The sequence below is a fragment of the Epinephelus lanceolatus genome, chromosome 21, assembly GCF_041903045.1.
Source record: "Epinephelus lanceolatus isolate andai-2023 chromosome 21, ASM4190304v1, whole genome shotgun sequence".
Classification (NCBI taxonomy): Eukaryota; Metazoa; Chordata; class Actinopteri; order Perciformes; family Serranidae; genus Epinephelus; species Epinephelus lanceolatus.
Genome location: NC_135754.1, coordinates 31,576,378 through 31,601,003, shown reverse-complemented (window position 1 = coordinate 31,601,003; position 24,626 = coordinate 31,576,378). Strand labels below are relative to the sequence as shown.

General features: G+C 39.9%; 3 protein-coding genes and 1 long non-coding RNA gene across 7 annotated transcripts in view; 2 read left to right on the top strand and 2 right to left on the bottom strand.

Moving 5' to 3' along the window:
- Positions 1-8,875, top strand: part of wnk4a (WNK lysine deficient protein kinase 4a) — a 65,663-nt gene extending 56,788 nt beyond the window's left edge. For all 4 annotated transcript variants that reach the window (XM_078163171.1, XM_078163172.1, XM_078163173.1 and 1 more), the window contains 5 exons: positions 961-1,048; positions 3,542-4,178; positions 4,468-4,673; positions 4,768-4,862; positions 5,652-8,875. In XM_078163171.1, the coding sequence (XP_078019297.1) occupies positions 961-1,048; positions 3,542-4,178; positions 4,468-4,673; positions 4,768-4,862; positions 5,652-5,654 (1,029 nt within the window). In that variant the 3' untranslated portion in view covers positions 5,655-8,875. The remainder of the gene's footprint in view (positions 1-960; positions 1,049-3,541; positions 4,179-4,467; positions 4,674-4,767; positions 4,863-5,651) is intronic.
- A 74-nt stretch (positions 8,876-8,949) lies between these two features.
- On the bottom strand, positions 8,950-11,835 carry coa3a (cytochrome C oxidase assembly factor 3a). Its single transcript, XM_033610890.2, has 2 exons — positions 11,504-11,835; positions 8,950-9,577 (listed from the first exon to the last, which is right to left on the bottom strand). Exons 1-2 carry the CDS (start codon positions 11,697-11,699, stop codon positions 9,474-9,476), a joined length of 300 nt encoding a protein of 99 aa, XP_033466781.1. The 5' UTR covers positions 11,700-11,835; the 3' UTR covers positions 8,950-9,473.
- A 99-nt stretch (positions 11,836-11,934) lies between these two features.
- cntd1 (cyclin N-terminal domain containing 1) lies at positions 11,935-18,771 on the top strand. Its single transcript, XM_033610888.2, has 7 exons — positions 11,935-12,269; positions 15,416-15,491; positions 15,578-15,749; positions 15,845-16,007; positions 16,978-17,122; positions 17,739-17,835; positions 18,458-18,771. The coding sequence occupies exons 1-7, from the start codon at positions 12,101-12,103 to the stop codon at positions 18,563-18,565; spliced, it is 930 nt and encodes a 309-aa protein (XP_033466779.1). The 5' UTR covers positions 11,935-12,100; the 3' UTR covers positions 18,566-18,771.
- Positions 18,772-18,878: 107 nt separating this feature from the next.
- LOC117246877 (uncharacterized) lies at positions 18,879-24,476 on the bottom strand. The gene is made up of 5 exons (XR_004500777.2): positions 23,691-24,476; positions 22,499-22,644; positions 22,164-22,335; positions 21,154-21,964; positions 18,879-19,017 (listed from the first exon to the last, which is right to left on the bottom strand). It is a non-coding gene; the product is annotated as an uncharacterized LOC117246877 (long non-coding RNA).
- Positions 24,477-24,626: the final 150 nt, after the last annotated feature.

The window sequence follows — 24,626 nt, the reverse complement described above, 5'->3', positions numbered from 1 at the left end:
GTTTCAGTTGGTTGCAATCTGCAACGTCACCACAAGATGTCGCTAAATCCAACACACTGGACCTTTAACAGACAATTACAGATGACAACTTCTTAAATGTAAGGATTTGCACTTTTCTCTATTTTATGTGATTGTAAATTTAAAATATTTGGATTTTGACAAGGTATCTGAAGACGTCAGCTTAGGCTCTGGGAAATATGCAGGCTTTGTCCATTATTTTCTGACATTTTACAGACTGAACTATTCTTTGATTTAATGAACTATCCTTCAACTCAGGATATCTGCCAATACTGATTACCAATCCAATATGGGTGCCCCTATTTTCCCCTCCTTAAAATAATATAACATACCATTACTGACAACTGAAACATGTGGATCAGTCATGTCTGGCCAATACCCAAACTGCTGTATTACTGATGCTAACAATGTTTATTCTAGCATTGTAGCGTTTAGCTCAAAATGTCACCTTGGTTGTAATTAAATTAAATATATGGTCATGGCAGTATAGTCCAGTGTGCGGACTCTGTTTTTCCGTCTTATGCATCATATCTTGTCCAGCACCTCATGTTCATCGCCTGGATGTCATCCTTTTGTATACCTTTTTTTTTAATACTTCTTATTTATAAACATTTTTTATGTTTGATAAGTATAGGAGCAAAAGAAGAGAAAAATGTACACAGGGAAACAAAGACAAATATGAGGTCACGGAATGTTTACAAAAACAGGATCCTTAGCATATAGGTATCATCTGTACTCCAAGAGAAACGGATGTGAATGTTGTACTAGTGCTAAAACCCAAAGTTTTTGAAATGATTGTTGAGCTTGGTCAACCATGATTTCTCCACATTCCCTCCAGCAGCATAGCTGGGTGCCAGTTTGTTTGGACTTCTGTTTGAGTGCGATGAAAAAGCAAGTCGGGTTTTGTATACGTTTTTAACTGTGTTTATTCTCCCTGTACAGTTATCAACCTTCAGCGCTCCATTGCACTCCACTGTACCTGAGATAAAAACCAGCACCCCCAAACCAAAAGCCTCCACTACTGAACCTGGTAAGAAATAATTCTGTACATGTTCTCACGTTCCTGCAGCAGTCTGGATCATAAACACCTCATGTGTTGTATGTTAGTGGCCAGGGGGCTGGGAGGGCTGGGAAATGACATACACTGTATGATGTTTATGTTTGCACCCCAAACAAACCCCCCCACACACACACACACACGCTTGTGTATACACACAAATGCACCCACAGCCACATGTTACAAGTTTTTTCTCCTCTGCTCCTTTTTATGATGTACCAGGTCTAAATACAGCCTGATGTCTCGGTTATGGCCAATTTACCTCTTGAGGTTGTTTTCAGCTCCCTCTCTCTTTCTCTGCGCCGTATCCTTGGTGACATTATCACCTTTTAGCATTGCCTCAGGAGCCATTGCGTAATGGCGGGTCCTGGTGTAATGTTCCATTCAAAACCAACACAAACGTAGGTGTGATTGCCGCCCTGCCCACCGGCAACTACCAATCAGCGAGCGGCCACGCTCGTTAGGGGCCTCTCCTCCCATATCCACGCTGGTGTTTATACCCTCCTCAGAAGCCCACATTCAACAGAGTCCCTCTGTTTCAGTGGGCACTGACCCAAACACCCTCTGTGTTTACTGTGAGAAGGACACTTAGTGGGTGAAATGAGGCACTGCAGGATTTTTAAACCCTGAAATGATCTGCAGATGTGCAGTGACTCAAACTGTTTGCGTCACTTGGACGTGACACGGGTACACAACTCCATCACAATTATCAGGACACGACGTTCTATCTGCTATAATCAAATCTCTATAGAGGGTGTTCACCAACACAGGACGATTACTGTTTAAGAAAACGGAGTGATACCAAGAAACACATACAGAGATTCTCTTGGAAAATGGAAATATGTAATTAACTTTGTGTTTTGGCGAGGCACCTATTAAATCTTTTAAAGTTTAGAGTGTGAAGGGGCTTAGAATGTTATGATGGAAGTACATGATGACTGTTTACATGCTCAATTATGTCTAATTAATTGTTGCAGCATTTTTTATTTATTTATTTATTCATTTTTTGGGGGGTTTATACCATTTTTACACAGATTTGGTGCTAAATACAAGCATTTTTTACCAGTTGAGATGTGATAGAATTGGTCAAAATTCCCTCCAAAATACCACATGAAGACACCAAGAAGTAAATTTAGCGATTTCTGTAAGAATTAGCATTTGTTTTGGCAACTGGATGGTGAGCACTTCTGTTCTGGAAACTAATGAGGAACCCCCTAAATGTCAATGTGGCTGTAAAGTCATGAGGCTGTGATTATCCTTGAGGTCACTACAGGTCATTTTATACAGTGAGGTCAATTAAAAATATAGTCTCACTACATTGAAATGGTTACTATGGGAGCTAACATCATCACTCATGGAAAAAATTGGGCTTATTGGATCCACAAGAGTTTCAGCTTTCCAGCCATACCCAGTGTATACAATTCCAAAACTAGTCAGGGATGCCAGTACGCAGAAATATTCAAATACAGTAGGCGAAAACAACACATTTATAAAGCATGATTTTTGCCCAAAACTTCATGAGACTAGGATAAAGCGAGCATATCTGCAAAGTGGAGACTTGTCAGTAACCATAGAACCCATTGTTATTCAGATATCTTGAGGTCAGTGGTCAAGAGACTTATGTGAAATGTCTGTGCAGTTACTCCCTCGCCAAAATCCAGCCTAACTTTGAAGCGTTAATTAGCTTCTTCCTGAGAAGATGGCATGACGAAACTCAGCTCGCTGCAGCTTCTTAAAGAGACGTAAGAGATCTGTAAGGTTTTGAGGTTTTAGCAAAAACAGCTAATAGTTTCAAAGATAGTGCCAAAGCAATCAGAAAAAAAATGATCAGACCCTGGATGTCAGGAAAGAGTGAGGCTTTGTTCTGATGATCAATCAGCTCTGATCAGATTACAGAACAGTCTCTACTGTGTGGCCAGTGATTGGCTGACTCTCATATAAACAGGCCGTCCTGATGTTTCAGCTTCTTTTTCATGGATACTATAAGTAAGTAGAGGGAGTGCTGCAACTTACTATAATCAATGTTATGTGTTTCTTTTTAGACAAATCCATATATCAGATGTAAATTTAGATACTTTAGCAAGTGATTAAGTACTATTTGGGGGCATCTGTTGATGTTATCATCATGTAATCACCTGAAACGAAGAGTAGTTGTGTTTTTGTTGCCTTAAAATGAGCTGTTTTTATCTAGAAACGGAGCAGATCCTCTTCTAAGGAGTTTGCCAGGTTGTTTCTACAGTGGCCCGACGCGGACAAATCAAACACGAGCTCTAGATAGGGACATTTGCGCCTTCATGTCGGCTGATGTAGTTGGAGGAGTTGGAGAATACTGAGTTCAAATGGGGTCATGTGGAATTTTTCGGAGAGCTCAGAGTTCACGACTTCCTGTGTCGTAAACATGAACTCCCGAGTTCCATCTGAACACAGAGTATTTAGATTAACACCTTCTCTTCTTCTACATCACAGAGGTCCAATCTGCACCAGTTACTGTTGGGCGATTTCAGGTGACGCCCAGTATGCACATCCCAGTGCCCGCTGCACCAGTAGGCGCTGCCCCTGCTGCACCTGCACCTGCCCCAGCAGACAGCAACAGCACGTCATCAGAGAGCAGCACAGAGGAGCAGGGGGAGTCTGAGACCAGCATGGGCACCTCCCTCACCATGTCCCCTCCTCACCCGCACCCCCACAGAGGCTCGACCACGGGGGTCCTCCAGGAGGTTGACGGGCAGGTGGGATGGAGCCAGGAGCAGCAGCAGGACAGAGAAGAAGAGGAGGAGGAAGAAGAGGAGGAGGAGGAGGAAGAGGAGGAGGAGGAGGAGGAGGAAGAGATTGTCGAGGAACGACAGAGGACGAGGAAGAGGAGTCGGAGGAGAGCGTACAGCCTGAGCCTGATGGGAACGTCTGCGGACAGCGGACTCTCAGTGACGGCGACTGAGATGGAGGGGAGGCTGTGGGACGGAGGGGCAGGCAGCCCACAGTACAGCAACGCTCTTCACCACTTGTGGATGATGACTTACAACCGTAATGCTCCCTACATGAGCAGCGATGACTCCGACAGTGACGACTCCGACATGCTGGAGGAGCTTCAGGAGCTCAGAGACAAGTAAGTGACACCACTAAGGAAACAGAGTTCATCACTGAGTAGGTGCTACTGACAGAATATAAACCTAAAACAGAGGACGGCACTGAGAAGAGGAGAGGACAAGAACTTTGACCAGAGCTCTGACACTCCCTCTTTTAAACGACTTTTATGATCTGTGGTGAAACTTTGAACTGAATGTTTTGGTATAACAGAAGACAGTCGCAAATTAGACATCATAAAGGTGTCATTGTTTTACTCTGTTTTACTCAGCCTTTAACGACTTACATTGTCACGTTGTGTCTCTGTTCAGACACCTGACAGAGGTGCAGGCTCTGCAGGCCGCCCAGAAGAGAGAGATCGAGGAGCTGTATGAGAAGATGGGGAAGGTTCCCCCTCCAGGCATTGTCTCTCCTGCTGCTATGCTGTCCAGTCGACAGCGCCGCCTGTCCAAGGGGAGCAGCTTCTCCTCGTCCCGCAGGAACAGCCTGCAGCGCCTGGACATGTTGCCACTCCAAGGTAAGCCAGAATATCCACATCTATTAAAACCTAGTGACTATGTGACAACCTGATGTCTAAATATGTTTTTTAAAATGCGTGTTTGTTTCCCCAGGTATCATTAGGAGAAACTCTCTTGGAGGCAGCAGCAGCGGCTCCCAGGATAAACCAAGCAAAGGCGTCACCTTTGCAACTGACATTAGCAGAATGGTGAGTGAACGCTGCATTAAATAAAACTTCATATACTATTATTTACTTATTAAACTTGAATGAATATATATATATGTATATATATATGGAGGATGAAAAATGACATAAATATCAATAGATAAATAAATTATCAAAAAATGGATCAATAAATAAATAGATACAAAAATACATTTATAAAAGAATAAATAAATGCTGAAATAGAAAAATTAAATACATAAATAAAGAAGCTCCTGGACCTCCTACCTCTTAAACATACAGACAGAAATACAAAAATAAAAAAAGGAAGTTGTACAAATAAATCTGAAATGTTTGTTTATTTTGGTCCTGTTTAATTTTTAATGTTTATTTATGCATTTATCTATTTATTTCAATGTGTATTCTTTTTTCAGTTTTTTATTTAAGCATTTATTTATTTTTAACATATTTATTACTGTATTGATTTAGTCATGTATTTACATTTATTTATTTATTCCTGTAGTCATTTAAACATTTATTTAATTTTATATTACTTATTCCTGTGTTTATTTATTTATATTTATTTATATGATACTTATATTATACATATTTAGATAAATGTATTTATTTATTCATGTTTTTATTTAAAGATTTTTATATATTTATTTATTTGTACATTTATTTTTGTATTTATTTATTTATTTACATATTTATTCATTTATTCCTGTATTTATTTATACATTAATTTTTTATTGATACTTAGGTAATTTTTCATCCTCCATTCAAAAAAGCCTGTTCTAACTTTCTGTGTTTATTTTCTTTTTGTTTTCCTAGTAAGAAACTCTCAGCCGAGCACGCTGTATATCTGGACTACCTCATCTGAAGTGAGACTGCAGTGGTCAAACCCGTCCTGTAGTTGGATCGCTTTAACACTTTTAACTGGCACACCGATCAGCAAACTGTTTCCTCCTGCCGGTGGTCATTTACCTCAACGTGTATATAAACTGTCGTCAGTGAAGCTGGATTTACACAGGAAGTGTAACATCCAGTTTTCAGCCCTTTGTCAGATCTGGTGAACTTGTGTAGCCGAAGGATACAAAACCTTCTGGTCTGGTTCATGTTAAAAATGACAAGTTCATTATTGCTCTCTTGTAAATCAACTGTCAGACCCAACGGTTCAGAACAAAACGACTCCAGTTCAGGCTGACATGTTACCTTGCAGACAGGTTGTTGCCTCCGTTTGTTTGTCTGTTTGTCAGCAGCATAACGGAATAACAGCTGGCCCGATTTTAATGAAACCTGGTGGAAGGGTGTAGCACGGGCCAAGGAAGAACCTTTTTTAAATTTTGAATCACAGGGCAGATACACAAATTATTTTTCACTTTTGTTAACATTGCGAGACAGGGCATTTGGCCTTGGCGGAGGTCTGCGCTCTCTGAGTGCCCTTCTGGTTTTTAAAGCACGCTTTTAGCATTAATGCAGTCAAGTGATGGTACAAAGTGCTGCAGAGCTGTGGCACTTTACTTCAACTTTGACCCAGAATGAAGTTAGTTCCTGTTTTCCTGCTTGTCTGATTCACTGCCGTTAATCAATGTGAGCACAGTAATGTGAACCACAGCGAGGCTCTGACACTTGTGACAGTTGTCGTACACAGATGGCAACATTTTGGGATAATCTCGCAACTTTTTTTGCTGTAGTTTGTCGATGATGTCTCAGCACCTGCTGACTGCACAGTAAACACACTCTGATCATTGCCTGTCAGGGGCAGACCAGAGCGGGTTAGATGCATTGTACAGTTCAAATATGTGTTATGAAAACATTTTGTTGTAGGACATCTTCGGTTTCTTCTGTGATTTTGACATCTTTTCAGATGACGTACACGTTCTCTAGACTCAGCCTTGACACTTTTAGATTTAGTAAAAATGATTTTTCACATTGCACAGCAGTACAATAAGGAGATAGTATCTCTATCAATGCATACATATGAAGATGTTATTGCTTCAGAAAGCAAATGCTGTACGACAGTTATAAATGTTTTCACGCTTCTGGAGAAAGAAAACTGTTTTTCCAACCAATTAAAGGTCCAGTGTGTAAGATTTAGAGGTATATATTGGCAGGAATGGAATATGATATAAGAAGTATGTTTTCCTTCGTGTATAATCTAAACAGCCATTTTGTGTTCTCACATTGGCTACTATAGTTAGCAGCGTCAGATTTTTTTTTCAACATGAAACTGCTTTATCCAGTGTTTATACCGGTTTAAATCACCAGGTGTATTTGTTGTGGAGAGGAAGAGACCTCCGCGGATAATTCAGCTGACAGTTAAAACTTTCTCAACATCCCGATCTTAAATTGTCAGAGAAAAAGGGTGAGCACACAGTAGCAGGTGCTGGGCTAGCAACCCTTCTGCAATGTGCCAAACAGCATTGGAGAAACACTGAATTGTAACATTAAACTGCTTTGTTCAGTGTTTATACTAGTTTAAATCATCAAGACTGTTTCATTTGTAGAGGAAGAGACCTTTGTGGATAATTCGGCACTGAATGAAAACCTCTTAAACGTCCAGATCTTAAATTGTCAGAGAAGAAGTGTGAGCACACATTAGCAGCTGCTGGGCTAGTGACCCTTCTGCAATGTGTCAAACAGCATAGGAGAAGCCCTGATTTTTTAACGTAAAACTCCTGATTTACTGGTTTAAATCACCAGGTGCATTTGTTTTATAGAGCAAGAGACCTCTGCTGATAATTCAGCTCCCAATAAAAACCTCCTTAACGTCTGGATCTTTAGTTATCAGAAAAAAAAGGTGAACACATTAGCAGGTGCTGGGCTAGCGACCCTTCTGCAATGTGCAAAACTGCCTTGGAGAAACATTAAATTGTAACATAAAACTGCTTTATTCAGTGTTTATACTACTTTAAATCACTGGGTCCATTTATTTTGTAGAGGAAGAGACCTCGGCAGATAATTCGTCTCTGAATAAAAATCTCCTGAACGTCTGGAATGTTAAGTTATCAGAGAAAAATGTCAGCACACATTAGCAGGTGCTGGGCTCGGGGCCTGTGTCCAACATGCCAAACACCTTTGGAAAAACACTGATTTGTCACATGAAACTGCTTTATTCAGGGTTTTTACCCGTTTAAATTACCTAGTCTGTTTGTTTTGGGGAGGAAGAGGCGTCTGTGGATAATTTGTCTCCCGGTAATAAACACGTATATTGAGCTGTCTGCAATCTGCAATCCTCACCACTAGATGCCACTAAATCCTACACACTGTTCTTTTGAATGGGAGGTTTGGTTAAATAGTGCAGAAGACTTATTTTTCAAATACTTTAGCTGGTTTCAAATAATAAAAAAAATGATTTCTTTGCATAGGTAAGTTGTGAAAAATCCACCTAGGTTTTAGACTACTGGCTTTCCTGTTGATTGTACATGTGTATATAGTACAGTGCATTTATAGATCATGTTTACAAGTAAACTATACATGTCAGCAACCTTAATTCCTGCTCCAGCAAAAATCATACTTGTCGCTTGTTCCGTAGATCAAGCACCTCGTGCACTTTAGTAACTTCTACGTTTGTTCGCAATCATTTTAACACATTTGTGGAGAAAACTGTGTTCACTCGAGGAAGAGCTGATGTTATATTTTTTCCCCCATGAGGGAGGTAGAGAATATTCTCCAGTTTATGCTTGATCACAGTAATGACGATCTATGTTCCCACAGTTTGAAATAATTAGTACACTGTGGGATTTAGAGAAATCAGTCCAAGCTGTGAATGTGTAGCTGTTGCCTTATAAAAAAATAATCCACAACACACTGAATCTTCTGGCGAAAGGAACTCCTGTAAGATTTCTCCAAAGTTCGTAATATATTCAAAGACGTTTCAAAATTTTTGAATGTAAATATATAATTGTACTGCTTTCTGAAGCTGCTGCTGTCCTGCCATGCTGAATCTGTGCCTTTCCCTTACAATGTCTTATTTTATATTTTTACTCTCCAGATTTGGTGGCTAGATCAGACTCCATATATTAAATTTTGACAATAATAAATGAAATTGTAAATACCACGGCTCGTTTGTCATCTTTACTGCTTCACTCCGTCTCGTTTTCTCACATAAATAGTTACAGAGACATAATTCTGTATTAAAAAAAATCAAATACATTATATCTTTATTTTACAAATCATCACTTTATCAACATAAATGTTTCAACAGGTTGATCCGTGTGTCATTTCAGTGGTGTCACTGCCATTTCTCTGCTGTTAAAGGCCACTGTAGACTTAATATCATGAGACGACTAAGGTTAAGGATATTACCCTCTTACTGTGAGCTCATCAGCTGATCAGGGCTGGGAACTTGTTAGATAAGGGTTGTAATTGCTCTACAGTGTGGGTTTTTGAGTAGCATGTAAGGTCAGTGGATGCGTCCTTTCCACTGACAGGCAAACTTAATCAAAATCAAGACACATCTAGTTATAAGTCAGCAGCAGAACCTCATAATTAATCTTCACAATCAAGACAAAACAGAGTCCATCGCTATGTCAACATTACAGCGGCCAGTTGTGGAATATAATTCAGTGGCATCAGTGTCCACATAAGTCCCTTCTCAGTTAAGTGCAGAACAGACACACAGTCCAACGACAGGCAGGTGATACATGCGCCTCAGTTGGCACCGGTCTTCGGTCCCTGCAGTCTCGCACGCCTGGCCTCCTCATCCATTTCATCCATGATCCGCTCCTGGGAGACGGAGTAAAATGTGTAGCCGTCTAGTTGGGGGGGCAAATGGTTAAGGAAAATATTTGACAGCAAGAAGAAAACTGTGACCAACACATGACAAGCAGCGTCAGTCGGGCGTTTGTATCCAGTTGCTTGAGAACAGAACATTTAGTCATGTGTCCTATCATACCCTCTCTGTCTTTGGAATCTAACACACTCAGTTGCCAGTTTAGTATGGAACACCAAGCTAAAACTTATGCAGTCTACTTTAACATCGTTCCTGCAATAGTGCCACTCACTGTTGACTAAGGAAAAAAGTTGATAGTTGAAAAAGTGTTGTGCACCCTAAGAAAAACAACAACATGATTTTAGTGGGAAAGGTGATTATTGCATTTAATTTTCACTGGAAAAAAAGAAGAATTGAAAAAACTATTTCTGCTGGGGTCTGTACCAAACACACATGTTCCCTCACATCTGGAATATGATTTGTAGGCTGGGACATCTCTGCAGCTCCACAATGCTTCGTTTATAAAAGTATACTGAGACATATTTTACCTTTATTTAAAAAACTGCAGTGTCTGTGATTTAAAAAGTGCACTTGGTCATAATGCAATTTCAATTATATTTTGATTAACAGTGCATTGTGCAGCCCTTTGTCTGCCCTCACTGGTGAATATAGGGAAACTTATTTGACAGGAACATTTTAAAAAGTAGATGACAGTTTTGTATGATAAAACAAACTAACAATAGGTCAAGGTCGGTCAACATTTTGAGATAGTAAGTCAAAGTAAAAAAATGTACAATTATGACTTGGTAAGTTAGCTTACTCTACAATTTTTTATTTTTATTTTCATGTATTTATGTTATGGATGGAGAAAAAAATCAATGCACCATAGTATTGCAATATTTAGCATGCAATACTGTATAGATACGCCGATGCAAAGTGTCAGCATTTTATTATATAAATTACTAATGTTGGAAATACAAATTAAACTTGTGGTAGACCGTTAGACAAGTGAATCAATTTCTTTTTCAGCCCACTGCATTAATGCTGCTGCAATAAAACTTACTGAAGTGACATGAAGAGGCTTTATCATATGGGATATAAACAGATGTTGACGAAGTTTTTCCTTAATTTGCAGTTGAAAAAAACTAATAAATTAAGATAAATTGCAACATATATTATCACAGTACTACAGTATCACAGCCCCGCAGCTCTGATACTTGTTACCTAAGAAACTTGTTACAGTTATTACTTTTTTTTTATACTATTTTATCTGTCCCATAAAGCACTTTGTAGCTGTGTTTTAAAAACTGCTATACAAACAAAGTTTATTATTATTAATTTATATCCACTTCCTGATATAAATGTGCTTCCATATATGAGTTTATTCTGATATTTTTGTAAAAACAAAAACACAACAACAATGAAACACTCACTGGGACAGCTCTCTTTTATAAGTTTTCAACACTGCCATCACTAGTACCCTGTGACGCATTCAGGAACAGGTGGAGGAGGTAACACCGGGAGACATCAGTTGGACTGACCGTGGTTCACCTTCTGCTTCCTGCCTAATATAAGCTGTAGCTTCGGTACATTTAAAGAGCACAGTGTTTAAACGATTCATGCACATTACTAAGTTACCCACAGATATTTAAAATACAAAATTTAAACTGTTTTTTAGTGTCATAATGCGCCCCACACCACTTTAGTTAGGCTAACTGACATGTAACTTTATGTCATAGCTAGCATGTTAGCATCCACTTAATAGGGAACTTTAAGCCTCGGACATTTTAGCTACATCCACCAGACAGTCAAACGCAATAACTGCCAATGTCAACATGTGCAGATAAACTAGCGTTAAGGGTTTATACAGTGTTATCCAACATCCAGGGACCCCTGAGTAGCGTTAGCATGCTAAGCTAACGTTACGTAGTTCACCTTGTGTTGACGTTAGTGCGCTCGGCAAGGATACAGATGCCCATGACGAGTGCTCCAATGGCGAGTCCCGTCGCGACGTTTCGTGTCCGCAGCTTCTGTGTCCTCTTCTTCCACTGCTCGATCTCCACCTGTCGGATAAAATTCAGCTGCTCTTTCGAAAGACCCTCTTTAGTGGGGTCTATCCTGGTCGCAACGCGAGCATCGGGCTCCTTCGGCGTCTTGTCGGCCATGTCTGCACTCTGTAGTCAGTGACGGTGTTTCACGCAGTTACACCAGCAGCTGTATTTTAAATGATCTACTGATTTAGGAGGCGTCTATTCCCGCTGTGAGCAGCCCATCAGTGTGTTGTGAGATCTACACTGAGCACCAGGAGCGCTACTACGTAACAGAGCCAACGGAACGAAACGGTGCAACATCCAAATGAGCCCCCAGTGCAGCTACATGGTTCCTAGTAGGAGACGTTGAATCGGCCCTCACGGTAAAAACCAAAACGGTCCAATGACGCCATCTTCTGGAAAATTCAAACTTAATTATTTTCTTTTCCAATTTACTTCTGACAAACAGGTTTGTAAATGTAGCTTTTGTGTTTAAAGAAGACGACCGGACCGTTAGATAACCTTAGTATAGTAAAATGGCGAAACGGTTCTTTTGTTCTCCAAGTGAAAATACAAGTTTCAAGTTTCGCGAAATTTCGTTTGACCTTCTCACAGATTTTCTTGTTAATCTCAACAAAAGAAACAAAGACAACCTCAACAGTTTATCAAAATGTAGCGGGAGCTTCAAAGACAGAAGACTAACGGGTGAGTAACGTTAATATTAGCCTACAAGCTAACTTAAAGCTAACTGTAAAGCAGTTTGCACTTTAGCTTGCTAGCAAACAAAATGTATTATTACGGTAATTTTGCCTGTTTTATGAGCCAAGTGTATTTTCATCTGGGTTTATGTTTATAACCGTTATTTGTAGAAACATTGCAGTTCTTATTTATTATATTTCCTGGAAGTTACATTATCTATTATATTCAAAACATCTCCATTCCTCTATAGGGCACCCAGGTAAACATTTGTTATATAATTTGTAATCTCTACAGTGCTTTTGATTATCTTAAACCACACACAGCTGTGGCAGTTAACCAGTGGGTATCTTAATACACACTTCCTCGTTGCAGAATGCTAGTTTTTAATTTTTTCACCCCTGCGAAACAGACTAAATCTAGTATGAGATAATCCATTAAAAAACAATCAAGCCACTTCATGTCACATGTTCTGGTCGTTTAATTTCTGGGATTAAATATGTAAAACTTTTTCAGCAATGTTTCGATGGCTAGTTGCCCCATCTATGTCCATGGCGATATTTGGAGTAACTCCCCAAGATGGTAAATTAAGTAGAGCCCATCATCCTGTGTAAAGGAAGGACTCTTCACCTCCAATATATGGACATTGGATTAAGGATGTTATGCATCATTTACCATTAAAGACACTATGGACACTTTATAAACACCACTGTCCCCTGTGTTTGTTTTTTGCACATACAATCACTTGCACTAGATATGCTCTCTTTAATCCACTGCTCATTTTTATTCATTGCTCGTTATCATCCACTTCTCTTTATTATTATTATTATTTATTGTTGCTTCTTGTATTTTTGTACTTTCTTTTGCATGCCTAGTTTTTAAGTTTTTAAATTTTTTAAAATTTTTAATCTGACTCTTTCTCCTCGACTGCTGTAACACTGGAATTTCTCAATTGTGGGATCAATAAAGGTGTATCTGATCTTATCTTATCTTTAAGGATCAATCGCACACACCATTTTTAAGTTTTGTGGCAAATATGGAAGCTGAAAAATTGTACTGAAACATGCTATACTCCCCTACTTATGTCACACAAGTTAATTAATTTGTTGTCTTTTTTCCCTTTATTAAGAAAAATGTTTTTTTTTTCTTTCTTGTCTATTAGATTTCCTTTTACTGGTCAGGATTTCTCTGTTTGCTCCAGGGTTGATGGATGGGTGGGGTTGTCTTTTTGTCCTTAATAATTGTGTTTGTTTTTTAATACTTTATATTAAAATAAAAAAAAGGGTTAAAAAAAAACAACCAAAAAAAAATAGAAATAAGTAAATAAATAAACGGTAATACACAAGGTGTGTGCATGTGTACCTTCAGTATAGAGTAAAATTCTATAGCAAATGTTTAAACCAAACAGGACCTCAACTTCACAGCTGTTCAATCAGGTATATTATGAAACGCTGCCACACAATGCCAAAATTGTCTGTAGGTCCTCAGAAAGCAAACCGTATCTTTTCTATCTTAAAATATTGTAATGTATCTCTCACCCAGTGTTTAAAGTAGGGGGCCGGGGGGAGTCACCTGCTTCCAATTAAGTAATATAAGTGTTCTGGCTAAAAGAGTGGCACAAGATATGCAATTTGACTGTTCCTTAGGGAGATGATTGTCCTCGCACTGAATACCAAAAATGGCTGTAAGAGGATTTGGATCAATTTTTTACCTCCAGTATTTTGGATTGGGCTGTAAAATGGAGAATGGGTTACCCAAGAGCCCCGGGCAAAACCAAAATGTATGCAGGTGAATTTTAACATCTTTTCCAAGGGTCATCAACCAATGGATACATCTTTGAGATTCTGACTTCAGACAGATGAAGTCTGCGTACTACCTTGAACTGAATCAGACCATGCCTGGCACATGTTGATGGAGAATGTATTCTTGAGAATATTGGGCGGCAGTGTTTCAGTCTACAGAAACTTGGGTTGGGAACCAGAGGGTTGGCAATTCACGTCCCTGGAGAGGTGCTGGTTCGCTTCCTGCTCCCGCCACTGCACAGAACTCCCACCTACTCAGGGGTGCCTGTCAATGGGCGGCCCCCTCGCTCTGACATCTCTCCATGGGATTAACTAAAATGTACAGGACTATCTGTATCTCACTGTACCCTGTCATCACGCTCAAGTCATTTATACACCTGGGATTGTGAGCCCTGTTATTATGGAGGCCACTTCTCATTACAAACTCCTCCAGGAAGTAGACCCCCCCTTACCCAGCTGCCAGCAGCACCAAGGAAAATATGAAATATCTGTAATTATATTTATATAATTAAAGATTTATATTTTATATTTATAGATTCCTTGAGCAGCACTTCCGTGAGGAGGAGCAGATGGAGAGCAGCGTTAATGACATCTAATGAACATCTATATGCTTCCTTGTTGAGTTAAGATAGGATTTATTTAAATACTGTCATTTGGGATACTTCTGTTAGATGTTATGTCTGTGTCTTTAACATGCTTCTCCCACTGTCAGTGCTGACAGTTTCCAAATGAATACTTTGGTTTCTTTCAGACTGACTGGTCAATAGAAAAACTGTCCAGTCACGATACAGTTTTGTCAGTGCTGGCTGGTGGGTGGTGTCGAGAACCCAGCATGGTCGTGATTCATGGTTGTTAAATGTCTTAATGGCGCGGCTCTCGGCTCATTTCACACAAACATAGGTACACAGAAAAGACAGTCAGAGTTTGGTATTAATATTCTTTACTCACAGTGATTCCAGGACTTCTTGTCTTTACTGGACCATCTGGGCCTGTTATTTTATCTCATCATCTCGACTAGATGATTTGTTCCTTGATAAATGATGAAAAATATTAGTAATATTTTGAAATTAACATTACTGCAAAGAGATGAGATTATACATGACGTTTAATAACCAACAATACCTGGAGATATATGGTTGTTGTATTGATCCCATTTCACAAACCTACATGATTTCCCACTTTACACAGTTTTCCCCAAACACATTCACTGCCTGACAACTTCCTCTCTTCAAATGTGTTTTGAATGCTCTGCGTGTAGCCCGTCAGCTCTGTCCCAACATGCTGAGCTCAATTCTGTTTTGTTCTCTGCTTTTGCTAACGCTCTGCCTCCCTCTCTTGTTTTCCTGTACTTAGAATACATCCTCCTGATAACTAGAGAGCTGAGACTTGATCCGCTGGCTGGATACCATGCCATTGAGTTACTTCAAAGGTAAGAAGGAGCTGCATGTTTGCTTTTCCCCGCCACTCCCGTAATGATATTGGCTTAGCTTTTATTTGAATAATTATCTCACCCAGGTTCATGGTCAAGCACCTTACAGATCTACTGACCACACCCACACCTCAAGGTGCAGCCGCTGATCAACGAGGAAGTTATGAGGATGCTGTGTTTGACAAGCTCAAGGAGAAATTCCCTCTCATTGTTTTCTCCTGTGTGCAGCTGGCAAGCAAACTGTCTTTGCACAGTCATGTAAGGTCTTCACTGCCTACAATAAATTAACCTTTAATACACTGTGATTAAAAATAAACAAATCTCCTCATACTAATTTCTTGAATATTTTCTAGATAATCGACAACAACACTGCTGTGTGCTTTCTGCATTCAGTCGGTCACAGTGTTACCAAGCAGACTGTCTTGGAATCAGAGCTGATGGTCTTGAAAGGGCTTGAATTCAAATTAAATGCTCCTAACCCACTGACATATGTGGAAATCCTTCTGGAGGTGCTTGGTAAGATATTGTACTTAAATACAGAGCAACTGATATGAAGGACAAAAGTATCACTAAATAAATAAATACAGGAATTAATAAATAAACACAGAAATAAATGAATAGATAAACTAATAAATAAATCACGAAGATATGGAAATAAATAAATGCATCAATAAGGAGATAAATGCAGAGGTTAGGACCTCCTACCTTAATAACACATACAGAAATACAAAATTAAATAAATATAGCTGTACAAAAATGTAGAAACAAGACATTTATTTATTTTATGTTCAATTATCAACTTTTTTATTTTTATTTATACATTTATTTGATTATTTCCAGATTTATTTATTAATGCATTTATTTATGTCTGTATATATTTCATCATACTTTTTTTTCTAATTTTTTTAATATACTTTATTCTTATACTTTATTTGTTGCTGTCTTTATTTATAGTTGATTATTTATTTCCATCTTCATGTATTTTTCTGTATTTTTATTTATTCTTTATTTATTTATTAATGCATTTATTTATGTCCATGTATAGTTCAGCATATTTTTATTTTTGACATTTTATTTTGTATACTTTATTTTTATTTTTTATAATTATTAATATTCTTTATTCTTTTTTTTTCTGTTTTTATTTACAGATTAATTTATTGATTTATTCTTTATCAATGCAATTATTGTCTGTATATATTTCAGCATATTTTTATTTTTGATATTTAATCTTGAATAATTTTCATATATTATTTATTATTTTGTTTATGTCTGTTTTTATTTATACATTTATTTCCATGATGTATTTTCCCTGTATTTATTTATACATTTATTTATTTATTTATTTATTGACACTTCAGTCATTTTTAATCCTCCATAACTTGTGAAGTATCAGGATGTAACAAACTGGCCAAAATTATTTCTATGAAGATATTTTAGTCACATCCACTGAATAGCTGTGCTGACTAAGCTGACTAAACTGTCATAGGTCACAATGAGCCATCCATCCCTGTCGAGCGCCTCTATCAACTGTGCCACCACGTTCTCCAGTTCGTCAGCCTTCAGAGGACTGCCATCTACGACTCCTTGTTAGTCACCACCACTCAGTGTGTTGACCCACCCAGAGAACAGAGGTACTACGTCTCTCTTTAATCCACATTTTCTGACTTTTTGGAACAGGTGGTTTCTGTCATGGTTGAGTGGACAAGCTGCTTGATTGGCAGTTGAGAAGAATACGACCAGTTGAGAAGTGTCTTTGCTGTTTAGGTTTCAAATTTTGTCATATGCCATCATGTTTCTCATGGCTTACCGCCTGCAACGCCTATACAGCTGTTAAATTATGACAATGAATGCAGCCTCATGCTGTTGGTGTAGCAGGCTATGAAACGTGTGGTAACTGTTTTTTGGCCACTTGAACAAAACTTGGAACTTTTCTTGCAGCTCTGTTGTGGTTTCCACTAAGTCCTGAGGGAAGTATCAGGCTCTTTGGCTGCTAAATGCTCCATTACGTTCACCTGCCAGTCTCTTACTTTGTCTGTCTAACATTTGGTGCTGAGAAGACAGTGTACAGTGAGGTTTTAGAGCTTTTAGATGTTAAAAAGTTGAAGAGAACTGCAGAGTCAGGTGATAACTGTGTGGCGTCATCACTGCTAGCGACCCCTGTCTTATTACACATAATCATTTGATCCGTTATTAACATAAAATATTGATTGTAGCTGCTCTAATACTAAACTTATCCTCATTAAACAGAGAGAAGTTTGTGACAGTGACTGAAGACTGCATGCTTCTGGGGGTTGGTGTCATCGCCGTGGCTGCGTTCATCCTTTGTGTCAGAGAATGGAAACAGGTGAAACACTTCCTATAGTTCTTTAAGTTCACAGTAGCATTTGTTTTCAGTGTTACAACCCTTTGAAACCCACATAGACCGATTTTTGTCTTATTTGGGTGGGTGGGGGAGATAGATAGCAGGTCAACAGTATGTGCCACACAGAAGTTGTATACATCATCTGAAAGCTGAGAACCTGGGCGCCTACTTAAACTGTACAGTTAAGAGTGTATAGGGGGTTAGAACATTATCATTGAAGAATATCATTGCTATTCCTATGATCCATTATGTCTCATAAGTTGTGGGCATGCCTCTAAAGGGGAGACTCGTAGGTATCCAGAGAACCTATTTTCATTCAGACATCTTGAGGTGAGAGGTCAAGAGACCTGGAAATGGCCATGCCGTTTGTCCTTCGCCCAAATTTTGCCCACTACAATAATGTCAGCTGGGATTCCTGGCAGCTTGTTGGGTCTCAGAGGGTTAAATGTTGAAACTGTGGACAGCATATGCAGCCACATCAAAGCATATCAAGTCATCTGCCTAGTCCAAGTTTAGTTAATGTACTTAATTTGTCACAAATACGTTCCATACAAACTGTTTTTGTTGATGTAGGCTTATTCTTGATACTTTTAATACATTGCAGGTTGTGGAAGAACTGAGCCACATCACAGGAATCTCACAGAGGAGCATCAGCGATTTTGCTCACGTGACATTGATGCACATTGTTAGAACCAGTTCCCCTGTAGCATAGACTTGAGTCCCGAGAAGTTTGACTTCTAGTAGTGGTAGGTGGTGCAGAATGTGTGCACCTTTGTGAGATGAGCGGAATAAAACATGAAACAGAATGAACAGAAATATCCAGTGTAATGAAACGATGCCAGAGGAACAAATCACTAAAGAGGCACTGGATGGTAAATGTATTAAAACATATTGTATTAAACAATAACTTAATCCTAATATGCTGTATGTCTTCACTGCTTTTACTATTCCTGTGCTACATTGATCTGCTCACTTGAATTAGATGCACAGTGGTTTATTGTTGTACTTAGTATTGAGTTACTCATCAGCCAGGATGTTAAAAATAAGGGTTTGGCTGAGGATCAAGTGTCAGGTGACTCTGGTGACTGGTGAGGGGTTCTTCCTCTCTCTGAATCCTCTGAGTCTCATCCTTTCTCATCAGAAAAGCAGCAGCCACAGCAAAACCTAAGGACAGAGTTTATAATCCCACTTAATACCAAGAAAAATCAGTTTTCAATCTGTATAATAATATAATGTCCTTCAGTTTATCATAGAGTATTTCAAATATGTTTGGAAACAGAAAATTGTTTGTTTTGGTTGGTCCAATATGGGACTTGTATCAAATCAATCAACCCTTTTGCCAGAATAAATGTTGGCATTGTATGTTTATGGAAGCCACAGATATGTTGTATTTGCATATTATTGTGTAGTAGATACATTCACACTTTATGATTTAACAATGCTGTGGTTAAAAATGCTTGTTTATGGTTACAAAAAACATGTTTGGGGGCTAAAACCTGCTGTTAAACAGCCACAAGTTGGTTAAAAAAGTCACAGAAAACACAGACATGGATCACTTAAAAACATGCACATTTTGGGGCTAAATATCTGCTGGAAAAACAGCCACAAGTCACTACAATTACTACTGTTGGGGGCTAAAAATCAGCAGTAAACACAGGCAGGGGTTGTTTAAGAACATGCACATTTAGGGGCCTAAAAATCAGAGGAAAAACAGTCAGGTCCCTAAAGAACACCGACGTTGCGGGCTAAAAAGCCGGAGTAAACACAGCCACAATTCACTTTGAGATACCCATGTCTGGGGGCTAAAAACAGCAAGAAGAGCAGCCATGAGTCTTTTAAAAACATCCTTGTATGGGGACTAAAAAGCTGCTGGAAAAACAGCCACAAGTCACTAAAAACAACCTCTACTAGGAGCTAAAAATCAGCAGTAAACACAGCCAGTGGTTGTTTAAAAACATCCACATATAGGAGTCTAAAAACCACAGGTACAACAGTGACCGGTCACTGAAGAAAACTCATGGTTAGGGGCTAAAAAGCACCTGGAAAAACAGCCACAAGTCGCTAAAAGACACCCTTGTTTGGGGGCTAAAAAGCCGAAGGAAACACAGCCACTGATCACTTAAAAACACCCATGTTTGGGGGCAAAAAATTAGCAAGAAAAAGAGCCACTGGTCGCTAAAAAACATTGTTTGAGGGCTAAAATGCACCTGGGTAACAGCCAGGGGTCACTATAAACCACCCTTGTTTGGGAGCTAAACAGCCAGAGGAAACATAGCCATGTGTCATGTAAAAACACCGTCTTTTGGGGGCTAAAAAGTTGCAGGAAAAATAGCCTTGAGTCAATAAAAACCATCCTTGTTTGGGGGCTAAAAAGCAGCAGGTAACACAGCAACGGATCCCTGAAAAACACCCACGTTTGGGGCCTAAAAAGCCGCTAGAAACACAGCAATAACTTGCTGACACACAACCAGTTGTGTTGTTTATTGGTCTCGAACCGTGGTCTGCAGCTTGGCAAGCGTCTTGCCTTGTGACACGCGATTCATTCCTTCCCCATCCCAATGACAGTCATATTCTACATTACTTAAAAACATTGATATGATTTGTAAGACACATGCATATATCATGTGTTCCTGCTTTGCAGAAACAGTAACATCTTCTGGCAACCGGGCTGCGTTTGGTCTGACTAATGCATACACATCCAGGTAATAATTAATTTCAAAGTTCAAGGCAGTTCCCTTCCCATATCAAAACACTGATAAATATAAATCTATTCATAGTGCTAACATTCAACAGCAGCCTCTGAGGAGACCTGATGGCTCTGCGGTGTTTCCCATGTAATTGCAACATTCTGGGTTTGACCTCCAAACACCTCGGTGCTAAAAGTAACAAATTCAGAGCCAATTATTCTCTTTGTATGCTTCCATGTGGGTCGTCCTGTTCTGTTCAGTACTATGCTGAATAAAAACAAATCTTCAAGAAGGTACAGTTACCCTGGGGAGTGGGTTGGAATATGTTACCAACTCTGATTACGTCTGTTTCTCCTCGTAGAAACAGGGATGTCGTCAGTCTGAAAACAGGTGGGAGCAAAAGTGCTGTCATAAAGTGCGGCCATCATCTTTTTTACCACCTGATTTTGACCACTGGCTGACTCTGTCTCAGTTTACCTGTGGCTATCTACTAACCTAACTCGATTCTTGAGCAGATCCATGCCTTCAGGCAGTCGAGGTGAATGAACCGCCACTGTTGCAGATCTGACATCTGGTCCTCTCTTAAATAATGACTTTGCTAGCATATGATTACCTTTGTTTGATTGTGCATACAGTCTCTATGTTGCTGTTGTTTAGAGACTGGGTGTTTTGGGCAACAACAGCCCCTCCCTTCACTGCTTGACATTCTTGAACGTGTGCTCGTTCTCTGATATCCCTGAACGGCATCAGGTCACTCATGTTCAGATTATCTCGCTGTCCAGAGGCACCCTCAGCAGAAGACTGCAGCCTGTCAGTAGTGCAGTGGTCTTCCTCAATGTCAGAGAGCACCCCGCCCAAAAGATGCTCCTGAGTGGAGAGATCAGGCGTGTCTGTGATGTTGGCTCACTGAAGCTCAGGGAGATGTTGGTGTGTCAGCCTCGGCCACATCACACAGCCCATATTGAGTCTGTCAGTGGTAGGTAGCACGTGAGCCCACCTTGTTTGCGCCAGGAGAGGATTGAGAGTGTATCCATCACTACTAACAGGTGAAACTGCTGGTGTTCTTCACTGTGATCTGAAAGACTTGAAGATGTGAGAGAGAGGAGGAGATCTTAACAGGTCACCTGACTCCTCCTCCTCTCCAGGTTCACTGGACAATGTATGAAATGTGGGAACATGTGAGGCAGCGGTGGCACCTCCCAGGAAGTCGTCCGGAGCCTCAGCACTGGAGGGACGCTCAGAGTCTGCGGTATCCTCAGTGTTTGTTTTTCTGAAAAGGTGTTTCATCTGGCCAAATCTCCTCAGGAAGCCTCGGCTTTGTCTTTGCTTGCTCGCCTCCCCACCGGTGGATCCAATTAATCCTCTGTCTTTCGCATGCTCGGACCTGCGCTTGTTGTGATACTGCGCAGGGTCCGCTTTGTTGCCTTGGTAAGAGGAGATGCAAAAACACAGCAAAAGATATCAAACCTATTGGCTCGTGTTGAAACACAGCAGATATCAAATAACAGCTAATGAAATGGCATAGGAGCTGTAAAAATAAATGGACCTAAAGGTAGTGAGAAAACTGGCCAGTTGTGTGCTGCTTTATAACCTGCAGCACAAAATGTATCCTCGAAAACTTACATCTGGATGCCAGGGGGGCCTCTTCTCTGTGGGGAATCTTTGAAGTCGTTGCCAGCTCTGCAGTCATGCTCTGGGTTCCACTGGAGACAGCTTGAAGGCAGGACACAGAGCCTTTATTCGATGGGCTCCCTGGCTCAGACGAAGCACTTTTCCCAGAGCTGCAGGGGGGCGACTGCAGGTGGCAAGCAAAGAGGTTTTGGAGTGTACATTTGTGTGACTTAAGAGGGGCACTGGATGCTGCTATACAGAAACTGTGGTATGAGTATGTTCCACAGATGGGGTAGTTTCTAATTATGTGGTGCAAGCTCTTGCTGTGGTGTTGTTTAAGTTGTTACCTCTCAGGTGTGTCCTGTGTCACCCCTGTATCTGCCCTCTCTTTCTCCCCCCGATCCTGACTCTGACACATTGAAGAGGCAGTGAGACAGTGGATGGCAAGGACGAATGTTTCAGCACCCTGACCCTCCCAGTTTTGAGTACAATGCTGAAACACAAAGTAGTTTACAGTGTCAGGGGTTTAATTACAACAAAACAGATGGCAACTAGCCTGAGCAGAAGAACCTTTGAAGGTGTGAAACAATCCTGGGAAAGTAAGTCTGTAGCAAAGTGTAACACCTGTGTTCACCAGCAGGTGTATTGACTATGTGCCATGTTGTTCTCAGTATACTTAATGTTAAATACATAACGTAACAATGCTCAACTATAACTCTTTTCCTAAACCTGGACTAACCAATAGGGGTACTAATTTTTTGGGCGCTAATTTGTTAGAGGTCATAAAAACAAAAGTGAAATAAATCTAATTAATGTTATGTTTTCATGTTTTATGTTTTTTCAACTGGGGAGACCTGAGGCAATTATAATATTTCTAACATTAACTCACTTGAAATACACTTGTCAGTATTCCATATAAGACACACATGAGTACTAATTAATAATACCATTGATAAACTTTACAAGGAACTTTGCTTTTGCAGACATATATAAAATTCACATTTCTGTCAATATCTAATATTGTTTGAACACATATAAAACACATTGTTTAATCCAAAGTATGTACAAACACATTTATTTTCATAAACCGTTTTGAAATACAATTTTAAATTTAGATTTAGTATTTTTTTGTTTTGTTTTCAGCAAGAATGTAAATTCTCAGAGGAAAATTAGCCAAGTAAACCTGTCTGATTTGGAAAAATGACATTTCTTATATTTTATATTTCTTCATATGAATTTAGCTATTATTACTCTGTAGCCTAGCGTCCTGGGTTTGCGTAACTGAATAATTAATAAAACAATAAACAGGACAGAAGATAGTGCACTAGCTCCAAAGGCAACCGTTGACCACTCATTTTCATCACTCCAAAACTCTTACACATTAATGAACCCCCTAAAACAGCAAAATGTCACCCCATAACTTTCTCTGCCCTACGGCAACTCAAGAGGGACAGACAATATAAAAAAAAAACAAAAACAGTCTGCTACATTAAAGGGATAGTGCACCCAAAAATGATAATTCAGCCATTATCTACTCACCCATATGCCGATGGAGGCCCTGGTGAAGTTTTAGAGGGCTCACATCCCTTGAGATCGTGGGGGGAGTGGCCAGCACACATAATGGCAGACGGCGCCCCAGACTAACTTCCAAGAACGCAAAATTGAATCCACAAAGTATCTCCATACTGCTCATCCGTAGTGATCCAAGTGTGCTGCAGCCGCGACATAAAAAGTTGTTTGGAAAAACGTCATATGATCTCTGTTTTTAGCCTCACTGTAGCCTGTAGCTCTGACTGCTTCTCTGTGCTCCGCGCTCACATGTGTGAGCTTGCGCGAAACCAGCGAAAGCATGAGCTTTGCTCATCCGTATTTACATCACGTGACACGTGCACCACAGGGAGAGACAACAGTAACCACAGTAGCTAAAAGATAATTTGCACTACGGTCTTGTAGCAAAGGACAGCCCAACATGTCTGAAGACTTTGAAACTGAGGAGGAACAGCATTTCTTTGATGAGCTGTATTTGTTTGAGCCCGAGTATACGGACGGAACTCAGGCTACTGGACGAAGCAGCTGCCGCAGCTCATGAGCCTAACCCTCAGCCAGCCGCAGAATACCGGAGTCGAGCACTGGAAACCTGGTGGTGTAGTTGTTTCAAATGCAAAGCAATGCCAACGGATGAGGAAAGTCTTTGCTGCTCAGACTGGGAATTGGCGATGCCTGCACTTGAGAATCTGGACATCAGTACTGACGAGACTGCTGCTCTTCAGAGACCGTGCATCACCGATCACTCTGAGCGCGCACGCGTGAGCGCAGAGCACAGAGAAGCAGTCAGAGCTACAGGCTACAGTGAGGCTAAAAACAGAGTTCATATGACGTTTTTCCAAACAACTTTTTATGTCGCGGCTGCAGCACACTTGGATCACTACGGATGAGCAGTATGGAGATACTTTGTGGATTCAATTTGTGTTCTTG

Excerpts from the sequence above, each read along its gene's own strand:
- coa3a (XM_033610890.2), bottom strand. The coding sequence starts at position 11,699 with ATGGCCGACAAGACGCCGAAGGAGCCCGATGCTCGCGTTGCGACCAGG. Across the intron at positions 9,578-11,503 it reads AGCACTCGTCATGGGCATCT|ACGGCTACACATTTTACTCC; the intron begins GTATCCTTGCCG and ends CCCCCCAACTAG.
- cntd1 (XM_033610888.2), top strand. The coding sequence starts at position 12,101 with ATGGCGAAACGGTTCTTTTGTTCTCCAAGTGAAAATACAAGTTTCAAG. Across the intron at positions 15,492-15,577 it reads GCCATTGAGTTACTTCAAAG|GTTCATGGTCAAGCACCTTA; the intron begins GTAAGAAGGAGC and ends TATCTCACCCAG. Across the intron at positions 16,008-16,977 it reads AATCCTTCTGGAGGTGCTTG|GTCACAATGAGCCATCCATC; the intron begins GTAAGATATTGT and ends AAACTGTCATAG.